Source organism: Mus caroli, unplaced genomic scaffold (assembly GCF_978045245.1).
Source record: "Mus caroli unplaced genomic scaffold, Mus_caroli_1 scaffold_9, whole genome shotgun sequence".
NCBI lineage: Eukaryota > Metazoa > Chordata > Mammalia > Rodentia > Muridae > Mus > Mus caroli.
The window spans coordinates 1,985,001-2,008,949 of NW_028227264.1; the positions used below are offsets into that span (position 1 = coordinate 1,985,001).

Here is a 23,949-nt window from a genome sequence, read left to right on the forward strand (position 1 = left end):
GTATATGATTTTGATAGTTACAAGGGTAAGTAAAGTATAAGGAAAATATTACACTATTTGGTGAAAGAAATCAAGGGACAGGGACTGGTAAAGAGGCCTTGCTTGTAACTGTGAATGTCACTGAGCACTATAGAAACACTTCTTTCAGTCATCATAGGGCAGTTCTCTTATTTTTTGCCCAATTATTAGATTTCATAAGCTAGTATCTCAGAAAGAAAATCTCCGGTTCTCCCCCACCCCCAAATAACAAGTGCTTATGGGAAAGGAATACACATTTCTCTTCACGAGGCACTGTTGAACCCAGCACTCCCAGCCAACACTTTGAGTTGGTTGGCCTATGGTTGGAGAACTTGAGCTTGCCTTTGGCTTGAGAGGGAACTTGCTGTTTGAATTGCTGCATGTGTGCAAACAGGCATGGAAGTGAGGGAGAGCCCTCATGCACAGTTGGGTTAGTAGGCAAATCATGGTCACAGTCAAAAGTAACAGTTGCTGGGGTACAGACCCAGTAAATATCCTTGTGAGGTTTTCTATGGTCGGTTCTCTGAAATCTTTTTGATAAAAACACAGAGAGAAGGAACTCTGAGACAGCTTCTTTGACTCTGTTCTGATGCAAGGATGTTAAAGGGTTCCCAGAAACACATTCCAAGACGTTTCTGGGAAATAAAGTTGTCCTAAGGCTGGAAGTGTGCCACCATGGTTTCCAGGTGCTCAGAAAACATGTGGCCTCAGCCCATAGTCGCTCAGCCCAGTGTCTCACAGGTGAGTAATTGGCCCCAAGTATGAGCTGCATTGAAGAAAACACTGGAATTGGGAAAGATAGTGAAATCCAAAGAAAATATGGGGAGGGAGAAGATGAAATCTAAGAACTCTTGTTGGGCTTGTCTCTGGGCTTTGTAATGTTTTACAGCTTGCAGAACAAACTTATTGGACTATAAGAGAATTATGACCTAATAAAATATTTTTAGTGATTGTCACATAGAAGAGCAAGAAGGACATACACTGCTGATGTTGATTCTCCTCTGAGCACGGCTGGACAGAACAGAAGTGGGCGGTGGGAATCCATGCTCTTACACTAGGAGGCTTCCTGTTGCTTCTGATACAATTGTGTGGACAAACCCATCAGAAGATACTGTCTAGAAAGATGGTGTTTGTTTAAGACACAGAGTCTGGTTAGGCTGCAGGAATCTATACTGGGGTGGTGGTGGTGGTGGTGGTGGTGGTGGTGGTGGTGGTGGCAAGCAGCATGAATGCTCCCAAAGTAGCAGGCTAACTTTATTTACTGCTGTTCCTCAAGCTCAAAAAAATTCCCCTGTTTTATAAAGTTTGTTGACTCCCTGGACATTCTCCAGGCTCCTCCTCTTACCTGTTGGAGAGCCTCTGAGCAGGCTGATTTACAGTGACCGACAGAGCCTGTTTGGCATGCCCCCACTACACCTGCTTGATATTACAGAGTCTCCAGCCAGCTTCAGTGGGTGGATAACTCAGTGTATTCTCTCACTGAGTGCATTTAGCTTGTATTGATTGACTAGGTACTTCCGCTAAGCACTGTTCTAGGCCCTGCAAGGAGAAAAGCTAAAGAAAACCAGAAGTATGACCCGATGAGGCAAAGAAAAAGAAGGGAAGGTTTTGTAGGTCTGAAATCGTTTTAGTTTCCTGGACTCTATCCACAATGATGGAGGGTAAGGATTTGAAGAAAAGAAGACCTGAGGTAGTGAACCCACAATAAGTGTAACTCAGGGATCACGGCCCTGTCCAAGTCATCAAGACTGGCTGGAAAGAGGTCTGATACTTACACAGGGTTGTGTAGAAAAATATGGCTCAGGTATGGCACAGAATGAACAAGAGATTCCCTAACAGTTCAGCTATCTTGCCTCCTATTGCTCAAGTGGCCTAGGTCAGAGTCAGTCTTATTATCAGTCGCTAACAGAATGGTTCTTCCTGTGGCAAAGCCCAGTCTTTACAGAATCACAGACCAGGTCCTGTGGCACCTGGAGGTGGGCACAAAGAGTTCTCGTAGATGTGGAAGTCAAGACTAAACATTCAGAGTTATGCTTCCTTGGTCTTTCCTACAGTCTCTACCAAAATCAAGTTCAAAGGGGGAAAAATAATGTTTCCCTGTTGGCATAACAATAACAAAAGCAGTCCTGCTTGATTCTCAGAAGACATAGTGAGGTACTCCAGTGTAACCAGGAACTATTTACAGATAGATGGTGTCACCTGTAGACAGGCGTGCACATGGCTTACTAGTTAGATGTCACAGTGAGTGAAGGTTGGGCTGATGTGTGGACTTGTGATGATTATCTCTGCAACTTAGGAAAAACAATGTGTTTTTAAAGAACATCTCAACCTTTTTTCCAAGTTCATGTCCCCAGTGTCCCTTTCGCCCTCCAGTTGCACATGTCACAGTCCTGCCACAATTAACTGCTGTTTCTCGTACTGCATGCCTGGGCTCTTGTTGTTGTTCTGATGGGAACATCCTTTCTTAGGGCTTGTGAGCCCAGAGCACACATCAGCCATTCAGACTCGATGGCAGTCTGCCGCAGCTTCACCTCCTGCTCAATTCCACTGCACAGTGATGCACAGAGCTCCAGATTCCCTCTGGGATCCTATACATGAGGCAGCCAGTCAGTCTGCTGAATGTATTTCACTGGGATTCTGTTCTGTTATAGTACATGCTCTGTTGTAGTCCTTTAAAGACCGAGAGGTTAGATAGTAAATGTGGCCCAACAAGGGCCCCATGGCCTTCTCAAAGTCCCTACATGCAAGAGAAAACTATAAAAACAGAGCTTGGTAGGTCACACCTATTTAGCAGGATTTTCTGAAACACTCTCTCTGAGTCTTTAGAAGTTACTAACCATGTGACCCGGATGGATCCCTTCCTTCCTTCTTCAGGTCATCCTTCCTTTCAGGTTTAGTTTCCTTTTCTTGCCTCCTATTGCTAAAGTGACCCATGTCAGAGTCAGTCTTATTATCAGTCGCTAACAGAATGGTTCTTCCTGACAGTCACCTGTGCTGGTCTGGGTGGTGGTGTCATCACCGGTTGGAGGAGTCATGAGAGACTTAACTGTGACATTCTCCTCTCCTCCAAAGCTTTTGTATGCACTTTGTTACTCTTAGGAAAGAATTCTGAGAAATGGGCTGTACTCTCCTGGGGCTCATTGAATGAATCCTAGCTGGCTGCAGCTGTTCCTGCTGGTCAGATCCATGGGAGAAAAGCTCACTCACTCACACACATGCGGTGCCAGAAGGCATTTAGGAAACACAGTTGTAACCTCTCATTTTAAAGACAGAACGAGGTTTAGGGAGGTTCGCTTATGTTGGACAGCTGTTATTGGATAGGTTTCTGTCTAGACCTTGACAACTTTGACTAGAACTTGGTCATCCCAGTCCATTGTCCTTCTTGCTGCATCCTGAAGTTGGTCACATTTGCAGCCACAGACTCTCTGATTATATCAGGTTCCTGAATGATTTATTTTTAAAATGCAAAAATTCCCATTTGCAATTCTGGACATGCTTGTGTGAACTTTTATGTGATGACATATTGATTCTCTCTCCTCAGTGGGATTATAAATAAAACAATTTATAGTTTGCCCTCAAAAGCAGGCAGGAGGCCAGTGATGAAAGGGGCTGTTTTGGGTCATTGGTGGTGAGTGCCTAAGTACAGATGCTCGAGGACTCTGCCTGTGTGCATTTACCCAGGCACCCAGGCTTTCAGGATGCTATGATCTGCTTCCCGAGGCAGATGCTTCTCGCTGTCTCTTTCATATTCTCTGCCTCTCCTGTTCCCCCTTTCCCTTTACTTCCTATATCTGTCCACTGCTGGCCTGTTGTCCACAGCTTTCCCCTCAGGACTGTCAATAGGTGAGTGGATTTCTTAATAATCTGGCACAAACACAAATTTATTCCTCTAACATACATCACAGTGCCTGTGGAGATTAGACTGGAAATCAGACTTTTTAACTCATTGAAAAGGAAGGTGCAGAGTCAAACTGCCACTCTCTCTCTATTACTTTACCTCCTTAGTGTCCTCTGCATAGCCTGATTCTTGCCTCTTTGGGCTTCTGGACCTTACCATTCATTAGCGCTTGTAACAGATTGGTGTGAGTGAGAAAGGGCAGGTGATGAAACTCAAATTGGGTCATTTGGTTACACATTATTAAGTGACAAAAAGATAAAAAGATATTGAGCAAATGGGATTTTTCAGGGAACTTGAGACCAGGCAACTCTTGTTTCCCATTAGTGTGGAAAATCAACACTTGCTTGTATTTTGGGGTGAAGACATTTTTCTTAAGTGAGTGGAAAAACCTCTTGACATTTCACAAAGAGCCTTACTTTTGAATGGAGAATGCTAATTTGCTTTGTGCATAAAGACTTTTAGAACTCTTACCTGTGAGCATTAATGGCACACCATTTTCTATGTGCTTATGAGTTAAAGTTTTCCAAACTGGGTAAAGCAGGGCATACCTGTTATTCGAACACATAGGAGGCAGAGACAGGAGGATTGCCACAAATTTAAGACCAGCCGTGGCTACACACCAGGCCATCCAGGGTCACACTGAAAAACCATGTCTCAAATCATGAAATAATATGGTTTATTTTAAAATTCCATTTTAGGAAACATTGAGACATGCATCAATGCATCTCAGGTCCCTAACTCCATTTTCATGGAACTCAATAGAGTTTTCAACCTTTGCTCTGGAAATTAAATTAACATTTTCCTCTCAGAACGTTTTATTGGCCTTGTAACAAATAATTACAGGCAATTACTGATGGGATTTATGAGTCTGTGGATGAGCTCCGAGGCAATGACCTTGTTTCCAGATGTGCAATCTTTGCCTTTGGCTTGCAATGCCTTTGGGTGGAGCTCCCACGAATGGTGGTTTGTGGAGTATCCTGGGCCTCTGGGTTCAGACAGCACTGGTCCTTAGCTCCAGAGTTCACTGACTGCATGACTGGCGTTGTGGTCCCTTCTCTGTGACTGGGTTACCTTGCTTCAGAAGCAGCTGTGGTCAGAACAATCTTGTCATCCTCATGGACTTCAGGAGGAATGTGAACAGCCAAGATCATAGGATCCGTACCTGTAAAGAAGAGTAATTTCCTGGGATCTACTCACCCAAGAGTTTAAGAAGTCCTCTAATAGTTGACAAGGGCACAGGAATGAAGACTGAGTGGGGTCTGTTTCCCATTGTAGAAATTTCACTCTTGCTATACGGTGCAGGACAGATGTGTGAGATAAGAGTGGTGTAGATGTGGAATTGGGAAGGCACAAGAGGATAACCTGTGAGCCACATTCATTCAAGTTGCAAATCTTTATTAGTCATCCAACTGTGTGTCATGCACTAACACTAAGCTGTGGTTCTTCGGCAGGTAAAGTAACCATGGTATCCGTCACGATGAAGGTAATGGCTGTACCATCAAACATATAATCAATAAGCCCACCAAAGATCGGCTCATCAGTCATGACCTATTTGCACTTGTTTCTCTGTGTAAGTCTCTTCCTAAAGTACCAGGAGACATGAAGTTCACATTTCAAGCGGAAAAACAGATAATAAAATAAACATGCTTAGATCAGACTGGATGTGGGGAAGTTGAAAGTTCTGCTTAGGAGATAAACCAGTAAAAGCATAGAAGGTAAAAGGGAGTCTTATGTGGAGGGGCTAGGAAAGTGTCTGTGGGAAAGGGGTGGGTGCTGTCCACAGAGGGGGGAATAGGTTGCAGAGTAGAGTGTGGGCATGTGGAAGCGGAATTGATGGTCTAGCAGCAACAGTGTGTTAGCATCTGAAGCCAGGTGAGTAGGGTAGCGTGAGGAGTGTTGTCAGAGGCAGGCAGGAGACAGATTGCACCACTACTTTCACATCTTGAAAAGACCTTTTCTTATGGTCTGGTGGGAACCCATTGAATGTCTGAATAAGGAAGGGCAAAATCCTGAGATATAGAGAGCGTTAAGGTCTGTGAAAAAGGGGCCAATGGATCTTGAGCTCTTTGAAGGGAAACAAACTTGAGCCCAGAAAGGATGGTAGCTCAGAATTACCCAGGAGTGAAATGGTCCAGTAGAGGTGACAATAAGTTTCAGATCCTCAGCAGATTGTAGGGCCACATGGAAGGCAGGAGAAGCTGGCTCTCTGAAGAAGCCCCAGGGTTCTGCTTTGTTATTTTGCTAGAGATCTTTGGGTCATTCAAGGCATAATGAAGAGTAGACAAAATCAACAATTATCCCATGGGTCTGAGGCCTAGAAGAAGGCATGTAAGGACAATGGGTATGATCACACACATCTTAGTTCCTATAAAGATCATATGTTGACAGAGAATGGCAAAGACTTGAAGGAAGAGCCCTGGGTCCTGTCATTTAGAAACCTAGCCAGGGAAGAGCAAATCACAAAGTGTGTAGAGGTGGGTTGGTTGAAGAGGGGGATGCTCACAAAGTAGGTGGGAGGAGCTCTGGTGAGGGCCACCAGTAATATAAGAATTCAGTTGAGGAGGTAGTGTGATCTGGAGTGCTTAGGACAGGTCTCAAGGATGACGTAAAACTAAAGCTTAATTTTCTGGGGGAAGATGAGATGAATACATGGGACATAAGGTGAGCTATGTCAGAGATGGATGTGAGAAAATCTTAAGAACAACAGAGAACAGTGCTGGCTAGAGCAGAAAAATCAGGAATTGGGATAAATTCTGCTAATGATTTTAATGATTTTTTTAAAACTTGCTTTCCCTTGGTTTCTAGCAGTCCTAAGAACATAGGCAGAAATGTGAGAGTTTTTGTATATGCATGTTCCAGACACTTTTAGAAATTTAATCATTCCAAAGCTGGTCCATGGCTTCCTTACCTATATAGTATAGGAAATGATTGTGACAATTCAGTGTGGAGTAGCTGGCAGGGAGAATTTGGGAGGTAAATGGTCATTAATTACAATTCAAACTTTATTTCTGATTTCTGAAACACAAACAAAAACAAGGAATAGGAAGAGTATTTTGAAAAAAAAAAGAGTTTATTAAATACGACAAGGGGTTAAATACAGGAGTGGTAAGCATTTATTGAAAACCTGCTGTGTGTCACTTAAAATACACGAACTAAGACATGATTTGTGTCATATTGGAGTTTCCTGTTTATGAAAGGAATGCATATTTACATTTATTACTGCATTACTGTATATTACAGTTGTCATCTACCTGTAGGACTAGAAACTGTGGTGAATGTCATGTTGAGGAAGTGGAGGGAATTTTGAGTGTACAAAGAACAGGGTAATGGCCTTCATAAGAAAATACGAAGTTATTTTAATAACATTCAATTAAACTGTTTTCTAAGGAGTGGACACTTGTTGGTTCTTTTGTAAAAGAAAATCTCGTCTGGAATCTAAGACTTTCTGCATTAAATAAATACTAAAAAGGCTGGGCTAGCAGAGTAGTGACAACGGTTTGGAGTAGCTGGCACTACTACTTATGGTTGGAAAAATAGCAGTGTTTGATTACGCTGACTTTCAAACTTTCCTTTCGATTAATGAAAATCTTTTCAATTAATATTTTTTATGCAATACTTTAATTGATTCAAGAGAATCTGTCCTTTAGACTTTGTATAAATGCTTTTAGAACATTTTTTAGTATGTATTATATTGTCAGTGGATGAACTCTTGAAAATACTTCGAAACCAATTAATGTAATACAAGTGCAACCAAATTGAGGCAAGTGGGTTTCCAGTTTCTGTAGGTGGATGGTGTTGCTTCTCCCTCCCTCCTTCCTCCTCCTCATCTTTTTCTTCCTCTTCTTTGACCTCTTTCTTGCTTTTGTCCAACTTTCACTACCACTATCATCTTCTCTTGTCATTGTGCTCGCTCGTTGCAATGCTTTAAAGATTTCTGGATTATTCAGTGAGGAAGGCTACTATAAGAAAAAAGATTTTAAAGCAATTTTGCTAAACAATTTATTTATCTTTAATTACAATAAAGGGACAAAGACCTGGTTATTTTTTTATGAGGCTTCCATCCAGAAAGATAAAGCCTAACATAAACATGAAGAGGGTAAGAGCAACTGATTTTGGTTCTAGGAACACAAAGGAAAGCAAGGTGGGCAGGGACTCTGAAGCTGAGAGAGTTAAAGAAAGATGGATGGCGACATAGCTGACATACTTCCTACCAAGGACATATGAGGCTGACAATGCCAGATCTGACAGGTGCACGGACTAGGGCTGGGTAGTGATCAGCAGAAAGAGGTGGGACTAGGACCTGTCACAAGGCTTGTCTGTTGGGTTGAATCTAGGCATAGGCACTCAGATAATCCCATGTTCACGACTCTGTTGGCTTGTGTTAAGTTGACATAAAACTAGCCAGTACATCTACTGCTGTGATCAAGTCTAGTGTAGTCATCTTCCAATGACCTATTAATATGATTAGGTCTGCACTAAGGTGTAGACTTTTCCAGCAACCACCATTATGGTCAGGTTGACTGTAGACTCACCCTAACTACCACCATTTTTATCAAATCTATTCCAAGACATAGATGCCTCTTACTGATCCAGAATTGTGTTAAGTTCTGATCCCAGATATAGATTTACATTCTGCTGCTTTGAATTACAGATGATCAAGCCAATTGCTGCACCCTGGAGAAACAGCCCTATGTAGACCATTGTGCTTGATTGATTGAATACCTCTGCGAGATGCCATAGGGATTTGCAACCCATGGGAAACTCTCCTCTCTTCCTTCCCCTGATCTAGTTGAAGTTTCATAACATCTTTCTAGAACAAGGATGTGCACAGTTAGTATGATTGCTGATGTTATTTGCATGGTCTCTATCTTGGTTGACACATTGCATAATGGACAGCAAACATTCCCCCCTCTTCTTTGGCATGCCTTCTGCTTTTGTAGCCACGTTCACAGTTGAGTTTTTGGTATTCTGGAGTTATCTTAATGCTACGTCTAATGAGAAACACATTGCTGATAGCAGGTATTTGTTGTAGCTCTCCAGAATTTTCCTGTTTATTTTTATACTGATAGCTTAAACACAGATTTTACATATTCCACTTATATTGTGAAACTGGTTGTGCCACACATCCACTTATTGATCTATCTACTTACTGTCAGTGCTTGCTGAGTCAGTATTTGAGCTGAGGCACCAGAGATGGAAGGCATCCAGCAGAAAGAATAGTGTAGCTCTTAGCAGAAGAGGCCAAGTCCAGGCAAACCACTGATGTTTAGAGCAAGAAGAAGCTATTTCAAGGCTCTGAACATTAAGAGTGGCTGCAGGAGAGGGATTAGTGCCAAATAAAACCTTAAAAGTACTGTCATTCCCCCTTACAGCCATTGGGATGACAGCAAACAACAAGAGGGACAAGAAAAATCACCACCAAAAGGAGCCAGCTAGAGACAACAAATGGAAAATGTTTGTGCTGGTTGGAAATATAAGATGGTGGAGCCATTATGGAAAAACTCATGACAGATACTTTAATCTGCTATAAATATAGGACTAGGAAAAGAGTAAAGGGCTTGCTGAGCAAGCATGGGGATCCGAGTTCAACACTTGCCACTCCTGTAAACCCCAGCATGGTGTCATGTGTTTGTAATTCCAGTGCTGAGGAGGTAGAGGCAGGTAAGTCCCTGAGGCTTTCCTGCCACTCAACCTATCCTAACCGGCAAGTCCCAGGTCTCAGTGAGGCAAGGTAGGTGGTTCCTAAGGGAAAGTTCCCGAGGCTGACTCCCACACATGCATATGCAGACATGTGCACTTACATCTACACTAACAACTATGCACTAACATATAAATAGAATTGTCTTTTGTTCTAGGAATTCTGTTTATGAATATCTGAAAGAATTAAAATCTGGGTTTTGATGAAATATTTGTATAGCTATGTTCATACAACATTATTCACAATAACTGAAAGCTAGAAATAACACACATACACATATAAATATATTATACATGTATAAATGTTTACAATATATTATAATATATACAAATATATTGACATACATACAAATATGTATATTTTAAAATCAAAATATGATAAGTATATGCTGTGGTATATTGTTAAGTTTGAAAACGGAAGGAAATTCTAGCGAGTACAGTGGTGCATACCTACAATCCATAGGTTGAGGATGTAGGACTATGTGTTTGAGGTCAGCTTGGGCTATATAATGAGTTCAAGGTCATTCTGGGATAGAGAACTAGAGTCTATTCCCAAAACAAACAACAGCACCAACAGAAAAAATGATATCCAGGAATAGTGGCTCATGCTTTTAATCAGCAATCAGAAGGGAGAGATAGGTGGGCCTCTGAGGGTCTGAGACCAGCTTGGTCTACATTGTAAGTTCTAGGACAGCCAGAGCTACATAGTAAAACCTTGTTTTGAGAAAAAAAGGAAGAAGAATTGTAACACATGCTACCACATGTACCTATGTGAGTGGATCTGAAGGACACTATGCTACACACATATGCCAGAACCAAACCAGTCAGATGCAGTTCGATTCCATTTGGCACAGCTGCCAGAGCCACGGCACCCACTGAGTCAGAATGTAGGATGCCTGAGAGAAGCTGGGGAAGGGCAGACTAGGGATTAATATTTAATGCATGCAGCTCAGTATCCGGAGATGAGACAATCCTAAAGACTGTGCGTCAACATGAACATACTTCACACTTGAGCTGATTAACGCAGTAACTTTTCTTATGTGTATTTAATTGAAGCCCTTCAAAATTATAAAAACAAAAATAAAAATACAGAGCAGTTGTTCTTTGGACTATGTGGGTATTGGAGACAGCACCCCTTGCCACCTGCCATTTTTTTTCTCTCTCTCTTTTCCCTAAAGATTTAAGACCTTCATTAACAAGTGCTTGAGTTTTGCTGACCTTGGTTTGAAAAAAATGAAGAGGGAAAGAAACTGGGTTGTAAACTTTTATTACACATCAAAAATGAAGTTCTTAGACGATCCATCTGGAACAAGTTATGAACAATTTAGAACCCAAGAAAGACTAGGTTTAAGAAATGAATGTGTTTGTTATCACCCCAAAGACATGTCTCTAGATGAAAATACCGCTAGCTGTGTGCTGCATAGATGATGCAGATGGTTGTGTTATATGGCTAACAGGCACAAAGCAAGCCTATGGGTCATCAGCTGTCGTCTTTGGTCTGTTGCCTGTCACTGGGATTGGAAGTGCTTCTGCATTCCTTCTTGCTGGCCCACAGTGAATGGATGTTGGATCTATGCTCCTCCCTGTTCCCTGCAGCCTCAGGTGGGATGGGTCAGCCATTAGGCAGACTCCTTTTGTCAATTTACCCTCTTGGTTTCCGGGTGACTCAGTGGACCATGGTGAGAGAGTGCTACTGCCCTTCTGTCCCATCCTGAATTTTTCTTCCTCTTCCTTGGGGCCTGTCTCTAGGCTGCCTTTGGCCCGTGAGAAGAGCCTCCACAGAGTCATAGTCTGTAGCTCTGTACACATTGTCTTACTGGGCCACACTGGGCTTAAAGATCCATCATTCCCCTCTGCCAGGAGGGTTGAAACACTGTCTCAGTCCTGTGATGTCTCTATCTACAGGAGCTTGGGAGCCTTGGTCTATGATAAGGTGGACATTGTTGGACTAGTCCTCTGAACCTCTCATCTTTTTCCTGTCCTCATTTTCTGGCCATTCTGTTGTTAATTGCAGTCAGGACACTTGAGGCAGGGATGGATATCTGTTAATAGCTGTGATCAGCTCACTTGAGTCAGGATGGATGGTGTCTGTAATGGTTACACCTGGCTCCATTGTTACTTCCTGGTGGCTTACTACTGCATGCCCCTTTCTCCTTCTGTGGTGCAAATTCCAGGCTCTCCATCTCCTGCACCTCAAGCTACTTCCTGAATCTGGCCCCTCTGGCAATCTGGAGCACAAAACATCTTCCTTTGTGTCCTTCCTGTTGATGAACTGCTGTGTGACAGATTTCTTGAGGGGAGGTAACACTCAAGTCTATTCACCCCAGCAAGAGAGCCACCAACAGACCTAAGTTATGACTACTCCACTGTCCAATTTGGTGAACTAATGAGTTTTTATTTTTTATTGGCTCAACTAACAGGAGTATGGGCACTGGGATATTTACCAGCAGCTGTGGTAACTCAACAGCAGCTGCTTTATCAGAAAGCCTATCCCCAAATGGGGGAGACTCCCCAAAACTGCAACCTTGGGGCTTGTTCTCAGGTCTAGGCAGTTTATAGGTACCTCCTCACTCTCTCCCGTTTCCTCAGATTGGCTGGTCAGTGTCCACCTCAAGCCGTTGCTCCTTCCTTTTTACTGCTGGGTAGGGATGCTCAAGACTCAGCATATTTTGAATTCACTGACCGCACCTGTTCATTGAACTGCTTTGATAAAACCCAAACATTGGTTGTGACAGCCTTGGCTCTTCCTGGTCCCATGTCCATGGTGATGGTTGTGCCGCTGGGGCGGTGGCTTACTCTCCTGGCATAGTGATGGTGGTCTGGAGCTATGTGACCGCTATAGTTCTGGATCCCCCCATCCCCCCATGAGCATCACTCTGGTCTCACTACCATCAAACTCCCTGTGTAACCCCTGGCCTCCTTAAAATGATCCAAGTGCTGAGTGCCTGCCATCGACAGGAAACCTCCTTGATAAAGCAGGCAGCCCAGCATCATGGTGTGCACACCACTTATCTAATAGACAGTGAAAGAGAATCACTCTGGAGATATTTCTTTTTACTGTATGACAATTTAATGGAGGAAAGAACTGTGTGATCTATTTTTTTATTTTTTGTTTTTAACATTCAACCCAGACTCACAGGCAACTACAATAGGAGGGGCCCTGGTTTAAGGTATTGCCAGTTAGTTTTCTTCAGCTATGGGTCGATGCTCTGCCACTGTTCTTGTTTCCATGTCTCTCAGGGCCAGATGGAGCCATCTATGATCTTTAATTACTTTTGATACAGTTTAATGAGAGTTTCTATGAGAGTTTTGTATATCTTATTGTAGTTAATGATGGAATAAATTATCGTCTCTATAGTTTTATGAATTTGCGACATGCTAACTTTTCTCAAATTTCCCTATAGTCCCAGACTCTATGTTTCTCTTCCAGCTGCTTGTAAGCAAAGCAAAACAAAACAAAACAAAACAAAGCAAGGGAAAACAAAAACCTGTGTATTCCAAACACTATTTTACTATATATTTACAGCTCTATTTTACTGTATATAGATGGTTGGGAGAATATTTGATACATTAGATCTCTTTTCCTGTGTATGCCATTCATTTGGTTGTTCATTCAACAAACTTGTACTGAATGCCTACTGCCTTTAACCACATAGTATGAGATTCAGTTAAAATCATATACTGATTTTGCAGAGGACTGGAGTTTGATATCCAGCATTCATAGTGGGCAGCTCACAGAAGCCTGCTACTCCAGTTGGGGGGTTGGTCAGATATGATACCTCTGACTTCCATAGGTACCTTTATCCATGTGTGTGCACATACATGTGTACATACAAACACACACACAATTAACAATAGAAATAAATACTCTATAATAGACCATATGTTTGTCCATTTCCTGCTTGTTCACTATCTACTCCCATCACCCAAGGCATGAGTGTCTAAATTTAAATAATTGCAGCTGCTTCCTACTGGCTGGAATCATCCATAAGACATTAATAAGCAAGCAGTAAAAAGATCTGCGGTTGGTAGGGGAGCTGAACACTATGAAGATGAAATGGAAAGTGATGGGTAACAGAATAGGAACAAGAATTGGAAGCTTTGAGCCAATGCTCTCGAAGGATCACTAAAAAGTAAAGAAATCCTATCTGAGGCTGCCAGCCTCAGAGCTAAGTTATTTAGAGTGGAAAAAGTTGTCCAACTCAGATGGACTCAAACCAAAGAGCCAATGTTTTGTGAGTTTTATGGCCAATGTCATTTACGAACCATTAAAATATTGTATACAATATTAATGAGGGGGAATAGCAGGGAAGGGTTATGAAATCGGAGCTGACAGGAAAGCTAGGCCTTTGAGGGGAGGATCAGTGAGTTCATGTGGCTTTGCTATCTGGGACATGGTGGGGATAGGAGCTTCCTTAACCAAGAAGTCCTGGGAGCTTAGTTGACTTTGAAAGTCTCACATGAACATTTCCACCTGCAATATCTGTCAATCTCTTTCACAACCATTTCTGAACATTGTTTTTATTCATTTAAATATATTATCACAAAGCCCAGTGCTGTGAACCAGTTTCTTCTTTTGGAGGTGTTGGCCGTGAGGTCTTATAGATATTCAAATAGTATCTGCTATTGTCATTCTCCAGTGGCCACAGTTGACATTACACCCTATTGCTCTGCACACCACATACTTGAGTCCTTGAATCATAGAATATGGGGAAATCAACTGGTCCTGACTTAGATTTTCCATCCCTACACCTTTCTTAGTCCTGGAAGTTGCTATGCAAACTACTGGAGTAGAAAAATCATCACCAGTCATACCCAGCTGTTAATCTTGAAAGCAACAATCATTATAAGCCTCGTAAGACAAGTTCATTGGCATAGTAGTAGCACAGATGTACCTGGAATAAAAAAACACTTTCTTGTTGAATTTAAGACCTGCTGGACAAGATGAAAACCGTATCAGACACCATTGCTGGGGCCGGGAACTTGTGTTCTGTGGGTTATATGGCACAGTGGGCAACTTTTCTACTATTTTCTAAAGGGACAAAGTACTAAATTCAGTCCTTAAGCCTTATTGTGATAGATTACTATATCTTTCAACCTTCATCAGAGAAGCTTCTATCTATGATTATTGGAAATTAATACAGAAACTCACAATTGGTCAGTATGTAGATAATAAGAGATGGTACAGTTCTTAGCCCTAAGTGAGACATTGGTATCATACCTCCTCTCCTAAGGCTCATGGGTCGTTTTGGAAGAGGGGCTTGAAGACTGTAAAAGCCAAAGGCAACAGGTGGCACATAAGAAACTCATAGTGGTTGTGACAGCATGCACAAGCTCAAGCTAGACAATAATCCAAGCCTGGGGTGGAAGGAGAGCATGAAGTTCTACCCCGAGCTGAAGAGCTATTGGCAATTTATAGCTGTTGAGAAAGGGAGAGCCAGCTAACTTTAAGGGGATGGCCCCTGGTAGGTTGCTGTAGTACTTTGAATGAAAATGGCCTCCATAGACTCATATGTTTGAATGCTTACTCACTAGTTGGTAGAACTGTTTGGGAAGGATTAAGAGGGCTGGCCTTGTAGGAAGGGTTGTGGTCACGTGCTTTGAGATTTTAAAAGTCCACACCATTCTAGTTCTCTCTCTCTCTCTCTCTCTCTCTCTCTCTCTCTCTCTCTCTCTCTCTCTCTCTCTCTCTCTCTCTCTCTCTCTCCTCTCTCTCTCTCTCCTCTTTCTTTCTCTCTGTCCTGCTTGTGGATCAGATATAAGCTCTAAGCTACTGCTCCAGCACTATTCTTGCCTGCTTACCTACTGCCTACTGTGATGGTCACAGATACTAACTTTCTGAAATCATGAGCCCCAATAAATGTTTTCTTTTGTATAGTCATAGTGTCTCTTCACAGTAATAGACAAGGAATTAAGACAATTGTCCACACTTAGAAGGATGACCACACATCCAGGGGTTCAAGACTAGTACAAACTGGCTTTGATAGGTTTAATACAAAAAAGTATACAAGTTAGGTAGGTAGGAAAGAGCCTTGGTATGCTCTGGGAAGAGATGGTAGACAGTGAGTGAATGTGATCAGAATACATTGCCTAGGGAGCTGGAGGGGTGGCTTAGTGGTCAAAGGCACTGGCTGTTCTTTCAGAGAACCCAGCATCTGCACTGGAAAGCTAAAAACTGCCTGTAGCTCTACCTCTAGAGAATCCAATGCCTTCTGAACTCCAGGTGTACTTGCACATCTATGGACCACACACAGACACATAAAAATAAAATATATCTTAAAATATGTGAAGGCTTGATGCCCTAGTGTAGGGGAATCCCAGGGCAGGGAGGGGGAGCACCCTCATAGAAGCAGGGAGAGGGAGGATGGGGTAGGGGGTTTCTTAGGTGGGGGAACTGGGAAAGGGGATAATATTTGAAATGTAAATAAATAAAATATCCAATGAAAATATATATTGCATGAAATTCTCACACAATTAATAAAATCTCTATATTAGTGAATGATCTCCATACCAGACACTATTCTGGGCTTTGGCTATACATATCCGATTCTTCTAAGTCATTTTCATTTGTCTGAACATGTTCAGTCTGCATGGGGCCTTTGCCAATCTCTTTCCTTCCAAAGACCCATTTGGGAGTCTTCTTAGATTTCTTTTTAGCTACTCTTTCATTTTCTCTATCCCAATCTTCATATAAGTTGACAAAAAATGGCCTCCATTCATCCCTACCCCTCACCCCACCCATTCTCCATCCAAGAGGTTTTGGTAGGGGTGGTCCACTTCCCCTCCTGAAAGTTCTCTGCTCGAGCCCAAATCCTTGCGAGCGGTTCTCTGATTGGATTTCTCTGTCCCATTTGACAAAGTGAATACAAACTCCTTTTGTAAAGTGTTCTTAAAGCTGTTTACTCCTCCATTTTCTTGGTTCTTCTAGAACTCAGCTTTCTTACTATGCACATTGAGTTTCATTCCTGGGATTTGCTCCTTCCACGAAGGTTTTGAAGGTTGGGATAACCATCTGTATTCTGAGGCTCTTCCCATCCCATGTGCTTGAATGCTGGAACACTTGAAGATGTTGAAGCATCTTCACATTGCAGTGTCAAGTTGTAAAAAAACAATCACCCTGGGTTGCCCGATAACAATAACATAAGGATTTGAATTGATATTGTTTCTTATGTGTAGTTTCCATGGGTCATCATTGGGTCTGTGTTCTGAATCCGCCAGCTGCTGTAAGCTTTGACTCTCTTTCCTGAAGACCTTTCATATGGTATAGATGGGAATGAGACTTGTCTATCTTGGTTCTGAATTAATTATGAATCTCTGAAACAATGAAGTTTGTTAGAAACCTGCTAGCATTTTGTTGTTTTATGGATAATCTGTTCTGGGGTATGCAGTCCATTTCTTAAACAAGTTTGTTAAAAAAAATCAATTTTTTCTTCAAGGTTAATATAACAGGCAAACTCCTTCTGCTGCATGCATGTGTCAGAAAGAGACAATGGAAGATCAGTGTATATTATGAATCATTATTTCAAAATGTCAGAAGAAAGTGGGTCTGCTGCATCCCCCAGGTCTCACACTCTTGAGAGGGGAAGGAAGGCTTGCTTCTCAAATGCTAATGGATTCGCTGTTTTTCTCCCATCCCACCCCCAGGTCTAATCCTGACAATCGACGCCAGAATGGCCGAGAGAGACTGTCCAGCAGTAACGAGAAAGGAAACATGGTCATGGAGTCTGCCAAGGAGACTCGCTACTGTGCCGTGTGCAATGACTATGCCTCTGGCTACCATTATGGGGTCTGGTCCTGCGAAGGCTGCAAGGCTTTCTTTAAGAGAAGCATTCAAGGTAATAGTGTATTGTCTAAAAACTGCTCTGTTTATGCCCTAAAAACAGCAGAGAACAGAAAGGAAGACAAGGTCTTTGTACAGCGCTATTTGCACAAAACATGAATATCTAGTGAGTCTCTCTGTTCTCCTTGGTTGAAACTTGGAAAAGACACAGACTCCCAGGAGAAGTGATAATGCCAGGGAAGCTGTGGCTAAGAATTTCTGCTCCCCCCTGGCAAGATAAGACAGCTTTGAGCAACTCCACTAGAAGAATTGGTAACTGGGTCTCTAGTGTACAGAGAAATGTCTCTGGCTTGATACAGGCATGGCAGGCATACATTCTTATTCTTTCTCAGCTAAGCTTATATGATGTGGCCTTGTCCAGGTAAATATGTTCTGATCTTGACTCCAGACTGACTCTGATTCAAATTGTTCTTTTCCTGCCCTACATCTCTTTCTTGACTCAATGGATGACATGACCTTTTGCTAACACGAGCAGACTCAATGTCTGCTGCCTTCTGAGGGACACCCCATCAGTACTGTGTAGTTATAAAGAACCAGCTGTGCCATCTCATTCTCCTGCCTCCCTTGGTCCCTTTTTGTGTATAGTTTATAACTGCAGCTTTCCTGACAAGCCACCAGATACATGCTATGCTGTTGCTCCTTTAGAAAGGCCAGTACTGTCCCACGATACAGAATTCCACTGGGAAATGTCAGTCATTTTTACTCCCTAAGGTGTGTGCACTAAAGTCCTTGACAGGGACAGGGGCCCGATGGTACTTTTGACTTGTTGAATTCATCTTTTTTTTCCCTCCTAGCAGTGGGGTAGTTTTCTTTCTTCTCTCTTCTTTACCTTTAGAGCTTAAATAAAGCTTAGTGTAGAGCTATGAAGGATACTCCTGCTGCAGTGCCTTCTACAGAAATGCCGACTTAAGGAACTTGTTGAAAACCAGAACCTGCCACATTAATAGACACTGACCCAAGAAGAGATTCTCAGGAACTTTCTGCCTCAGCTCTTCAGCTCTGATATGGGCTAACAACCATGGGATGGTGCACACTATTTATCTTTCCTCCACAGCTGGAAGAACATTTTAAAAAGCTGTTCATATCTTAATAGAGTAGCCTGTGAGGTCAATGTGGTCCATTTTAAAAGCATTTTCCTTGACACTTATTGCTTTCAACATCTTTTAGAATTCTGCTGCAAGACTTGGACTCTTTTGTCTGTGTTCCTAAAAAAATTAATGATATTCTCTATAGCAACTCTTTGTATATATCCCTCTGTTTGAGTGTATCACACATGAACTATTAATTTTCTTACCTGATATCAATTTAATTCAGAAAAATAAAATTTAAATCTAGTTTTAGGTTAGTATAAACTTTATCAGGCTTTTGGCAAACATCTTAATTTATGGATTTACTTTTTATTTGATTTCATACAATTTAAAGTATCATTATTTTCACCAATCATATGGTTACACACACACACGCACACGCACACGCGCCCCCACCCCCCACAAATCAATGAAGAAAATGTAGCCCTTTAAAACCAGGAATTTGGACTCTAGGGAAATTGCTCAGTGAATAAAACACTTGGCACATAAGTGTGAAGGTTCTATTTTGGATTCTTAGAGCCCATGTAAAAATCCAGGCTGGTGCAGCCTCCGCCTATAATCCCAGCCCCAGGGACAGGTGATACCCAACCCAAGCTGGATAGATAGACCAATTAGAACTGGCATACTCTGCTTTCAGCAGAAGACTCCCACCTCAGTAAATAAATAATTTGAGAATCGGTTGATAAAGGCACTTTCTGTCAGCTTTAGACCTCCACACACATGTCTCCCGACCATGTAAACACACACACGTCCCCCGACCATGTAAACATACACATGTCCCCCGACCATGTAAACACACACACGTCCCCCGACCATGTAAACACACACACGTCCCCCGACCATGTAAACACATATACACACACACAAAAGATATGATTAGTGGATATGCTCAGCTGTACAACTGGATAAGTCATTTAGTGGGACTGGGTTTTTCATCAACAAAGTCTATTTAGAGCACTGGTCAGAAATATTTTTATCTAAAGGGTCACAATAGTAAGCATTGCATAGCCTTTGCTGTAGTCATTGGGATCCAGGTCGATAGGCAGAGAAGTGGGTATAGTGAGGAGGAGCTGTGTGGGACAATATGCAAATAAGTGGGAGTGGTCATGGCAGAGAATGTGCAAATAAATTGGAGTGGCTACGTACCCAAATAACTATAACTACAGGTAACTGACCAGATCTGGCTTGTGGCCTGATTGTGATCTATGATTTAATTCCTGCTTGCATATCTACAATCTAAGTGTCAATATTTATGAAAGGAGGTTTTTAAGATAGGTGACTTTTAAACCTAAACTTTTGATTATTCATATTTTGTAGTCACTTAGTCTGCATTTGTCTGGATGTTCTGAGGGGAAGTTAAAAATGTGAGAGACAAATTTAACAATCTCAAAAAGTTTAAAGTTCATTTGGAAAAGTAGAGACAACTTGTTTTCATGGTGCAATAGGCGAGTAGGTCCCTGTGGGCAGAGTGCTACCTGGGCAAAGATGAAGAAAGAAATAAAAAAACAATTTTGCTGTGAACTTAAAGTTGTTGTGATCGAAAGGAACAGTAGCAACATTGTATTCACATGGTTTCCATTATATCTGTATACATTTGTATTGCAAGCATGCTAAAGAAAGTCCCTCAAAACCCGGTATTGACTTTAAGCCTCAAGATCATCAGAGCAGAAAACAATAAAAGAGAAAGAAAAATACACTTGCCAAAACAGTGAAGAAAATACAAGCTTAAATAATAAACATCTTATTAGTATAGCATTATCTCAAGTTCAAATATATTTTTTAAATTTCACTTATTTTTTGAGAGTCACAATATATACCTATTATCTCCGTTTTTATAGTAGAGACTAAATCTGATTCCAGTACAATTGTACCATATGAAAGAGTAATTTTTACCTGGTTTCAGAAACTTCTTATTCATTGTGGTGTAGTCATGTGAAAGGTTTCTGAGACAGGAAAACTATGGAGAGCAGAATTCTGAAAGAAGCCTAGAAAAAAAAAGGCTGAGTTGTAGAGATGCCATGAGACATAATAACGGTTAAGATCTCTGTGTTTATTAAGACATGCATATATTGAACACTCATTCTGGACAAAGCACAGTACACAGACCTGGAGATGGGAAGACGGGGAGAACTGGTGCCTATTTGCACTGAGCTTATAAAATAGAGTCAGAAATGAATAAACAAACCAGCAATTAAGTTGCACTGTGACAAATGTGAAGCTAGGGGAATCTAAACCTCACTCAGTCCCTGGAACAGTGAGTAAGACTCTCTGAGAATTTTCACTGATTCAAATTAAGTCTGAAGAACAACTCAGGAGAGTGAAGTGGAGGGGGAGGCAAGGGTGGGTGTTTAGTCATCTGTCCACACCCAGGCAGACTACAGAGGTTTCCAAAGTAACAGTTGACAATGTTACCTTACCATCGTTTTAAATAATGATGTTTCTGAGACTGTGTCAAGGAGCAATGCTTCGTTTCTTCTCCATCTTGATAGTGTTTCTATATACTTTATCTGTTTCCAACTCCACAAAAGAATATTCTAGGCAAGTGCAAAAGGTTTCCAGTCCTGTTTTCTTACCTGAGTCTTGATAACTGGGAGCAAAAAGTTTTCCTGAACTCCTGTGGCTGTTTATAAATCACAGTGACCCTCAAACACATTTAAGGACAGTGAAGGGTCTGACTCGTGGGTGGAAAGTCCTGAAGATGTTGAGGCTTTGCCTATTTTCCTTGTCACTTAAGAAGAGAGCTAGAAAGAAGTATACATCAGATTATTCTCTCTCTCTCTAAGTGTTTTGGTTGAAGAGGCAAAGTGTTTGACTTGAAAGCATACACATTTTCATCCCTTACTTAGTGCACAAACTTGATTACTTAAGGAATTGAGTAATGGCTTCAGGTAAATGTATTTCTTAAAGCAAAATAAAGAATCCAATTTAATCTAGAGGGATGAACCTGAATATTGTTTTTATTAATCCTTGCAGGTTTCGAATTGTGTCTTTGCACAGTGACTGTAGACTGAGTAACCTGATCAGATTATAGCTTTAGCTACTAGAGGTGCTCCTGGGTTTCTTTTGAAGGAAGAATGGATTTTTATAAGATCGCTGATCCTCTCTCATTGGAATCCCAGAAGGCAACAGGGCACAGTGGAGACCTAGTCTATGTATACACCATTGAACTATACGATCACTTCACACTCTAAGAGTTGTGTGTAGAAGTTGCTCATTATTGAGTTAGACACACATGATGAAGGCATGTGTTAACTTCCAAGGTTTCTGGGATAAGGGAGAAATGGTTTCAAGATGATGTTAATATAATGGGGATCTTAAATTCAAGGAGGACAACGTAGAGAGAGAGAGATCCACCAGGGTTTTAGAAAGCTTCAGGAAGAAAGCATCCAGCACCCTGGATAGCTCCTGCAACAGCAGTGGTGGGAAACAGATTTGCTTTTCTCAAGAACTTTAGGCTTGGGGCCAGAGAGATGGCTCAGTGGTTAAGAGCATCCACTGTTTGCTCTTCCAGAGGATTCTGGTTCAATTCCCAGCTCTCACATAGCAGTTAATAACTGTCTGTAAACTCCAGTTCAAGAGGATCTGGCACCCTCACACAGACATACATGCAGGCAAAACACCAAATGCACATAAAAATAAATACATAGTTTAAGAACTTCAGGCTCACTTAGTAGGCTTTGTGTACTTGTAGAGATCTGTTTCTTTAATCTTGGGGACTCACCTCTGTCCACTCAAGAGGGGCTGTGCTCACACTTCTTTTCAAATTAGTTTTCTCTCTCTGAGTGCATTCATGTGAAGAGTAGGAGGAACACTAGAAGGGCACCCATTTCTTTACAGGATTATTTTATTTCTGAGATCTTTTTAGAGATATGTCTGAAATCCTGTCCACTCCCAGCAAATAGTAAGTCTTTGTTCTCAACATTTCCACTCATGACCCTCTCTAGTCTGTAACAGCCAGTGAGATCCTTTTGATTAATTGAATCATATGATTTTTTGAGTTTAAAACTCCCAGTGTCCTTAGATTAAAACTTCCTTTATTGGGGCTGAAGAGATGGTTCAGTGATCAAGAGTGCTAACTGCACAGACAGTTTGGTTCTCAGAACCCACATTAGGCAGTTCACAACTACCTGTAATTCTAGCTTCGAGGGATCTAACACCCTCTTCTGGCCTCTGTGGATATCTACATTTATGTTACACACACACACACACACACACACACACACACACACACATAGACACACATAGGAGAGAGAGACAGAGACAGAAAGACACAGAGAGAGAGACAGAGAGACACACACAGAGAAAGTTTAAAAACCTTTTATATGATTTAATTATTCCTGCCTATTTCAACTCCTGCTAATGTAATTCACTGTAATTCAGCTGCATTGATCTTTTCTTTTCTTTTCTTTTCTTTTCTTTTCTTTTCTTTTCTTTTCTTTTCTTTTCTTTTCTTTTCTTTTCTTTTCTTTTCTTTTCTTTTTTGTACTCAACACAACAATGATTCTTCAGGACCCGAGTAGGTGTGGTCCTCTCAGTTCCTTTGCTTGGATCATCCTGCTGTTTTCTTGCCCAGTTCCCTCCTTTGTATATGTATGAGGTGTGCATGAATATATTCATATGGGTGTGGGTACATGTGAATATGTATGCACAAGCATGCACGTTCGCGTTTGTGTGTGTGTGTGTGTATATCACACTCACTCTTCACATTGTTTTGTGAGTCAGGGTCTCTTGCTGAAGCTGGAACTCTCTGTTTTGTCTGCTCTGGCTAGTCAGATTCTCTTGTGGATTCCCTGTCTCTGTCTTCCATGTGCTGGGATTATAAGATGGCTATTTCACATGGGTTAGCTTAGCAGGGAAGGTGTTAGTGAAAGTGTTATATGTGATAGGTTTGGAAAGAAACTAAAGATTTCTCACAAGCAGGAAAAATCTTGGCACAGGGGTTGGAGAAGTGGTTCAGCAATTGAGAGCACTTTTATGTTCTTGCAGAGGACCTGGGTTCAGCTGGAAGCATTGATATGGTGGCTCCTAACTGTCAGTCTAGGTCTAGGGGACACGAAGCCCTCGTCTAGCCTCTGCAGGCACCATGTAAGCCATGTGGTGAACATACATATGTGTAGGCAAAACATTTATCCACATAAAACAAAAATTAAAAAAAGATTTTGGAACAGAATTCTAGGCATGTGGAAAATGATAGATGGAGAAGTTGAGTAAGCCAGCTGGGAACAACCTGGGGCTTAGCTTACTGCCTTTGGTCCATTTATTCCATTTTTAGATCTGTAAGTGGGTCCTTTCCAATATGGATTTAACAGTGACCCCACAAATAAGCTGCAGATACCCTAACATCTCATACACCAGAATGTGACACATCTGGGAAATAAGGTTGCAGAAAACAATAATTTATCAATGAA

General features: G+C 41.6%; 1 protein-coding gene across 9 annotated transcripts in view; it reads left to right on the forward strand.

Moving 5' to 3' along the window:
- Esr1 (estrogen receptor 1) overlaps window positions 1–23,949 on the forward strand; it is a 387,455-nt gene that overhangs the window by 122,675 nt on the left and 240,831 nt on the right. For all 9 annotated transcript variants that reach the window (XM_085842606.1, XM_085842602.1, XM_085842605.1 and 6 more), the window contains one exon: window positions 17,258–17,448. In XM_085842606.1, coding sequence (XP_085698732.1) covers window positions 17,258–17,448 — 191 coding nt within the window. The remainder of the gene's footprint in view (window positions 1–17,257; window positions 17,449–23,949) is intronic.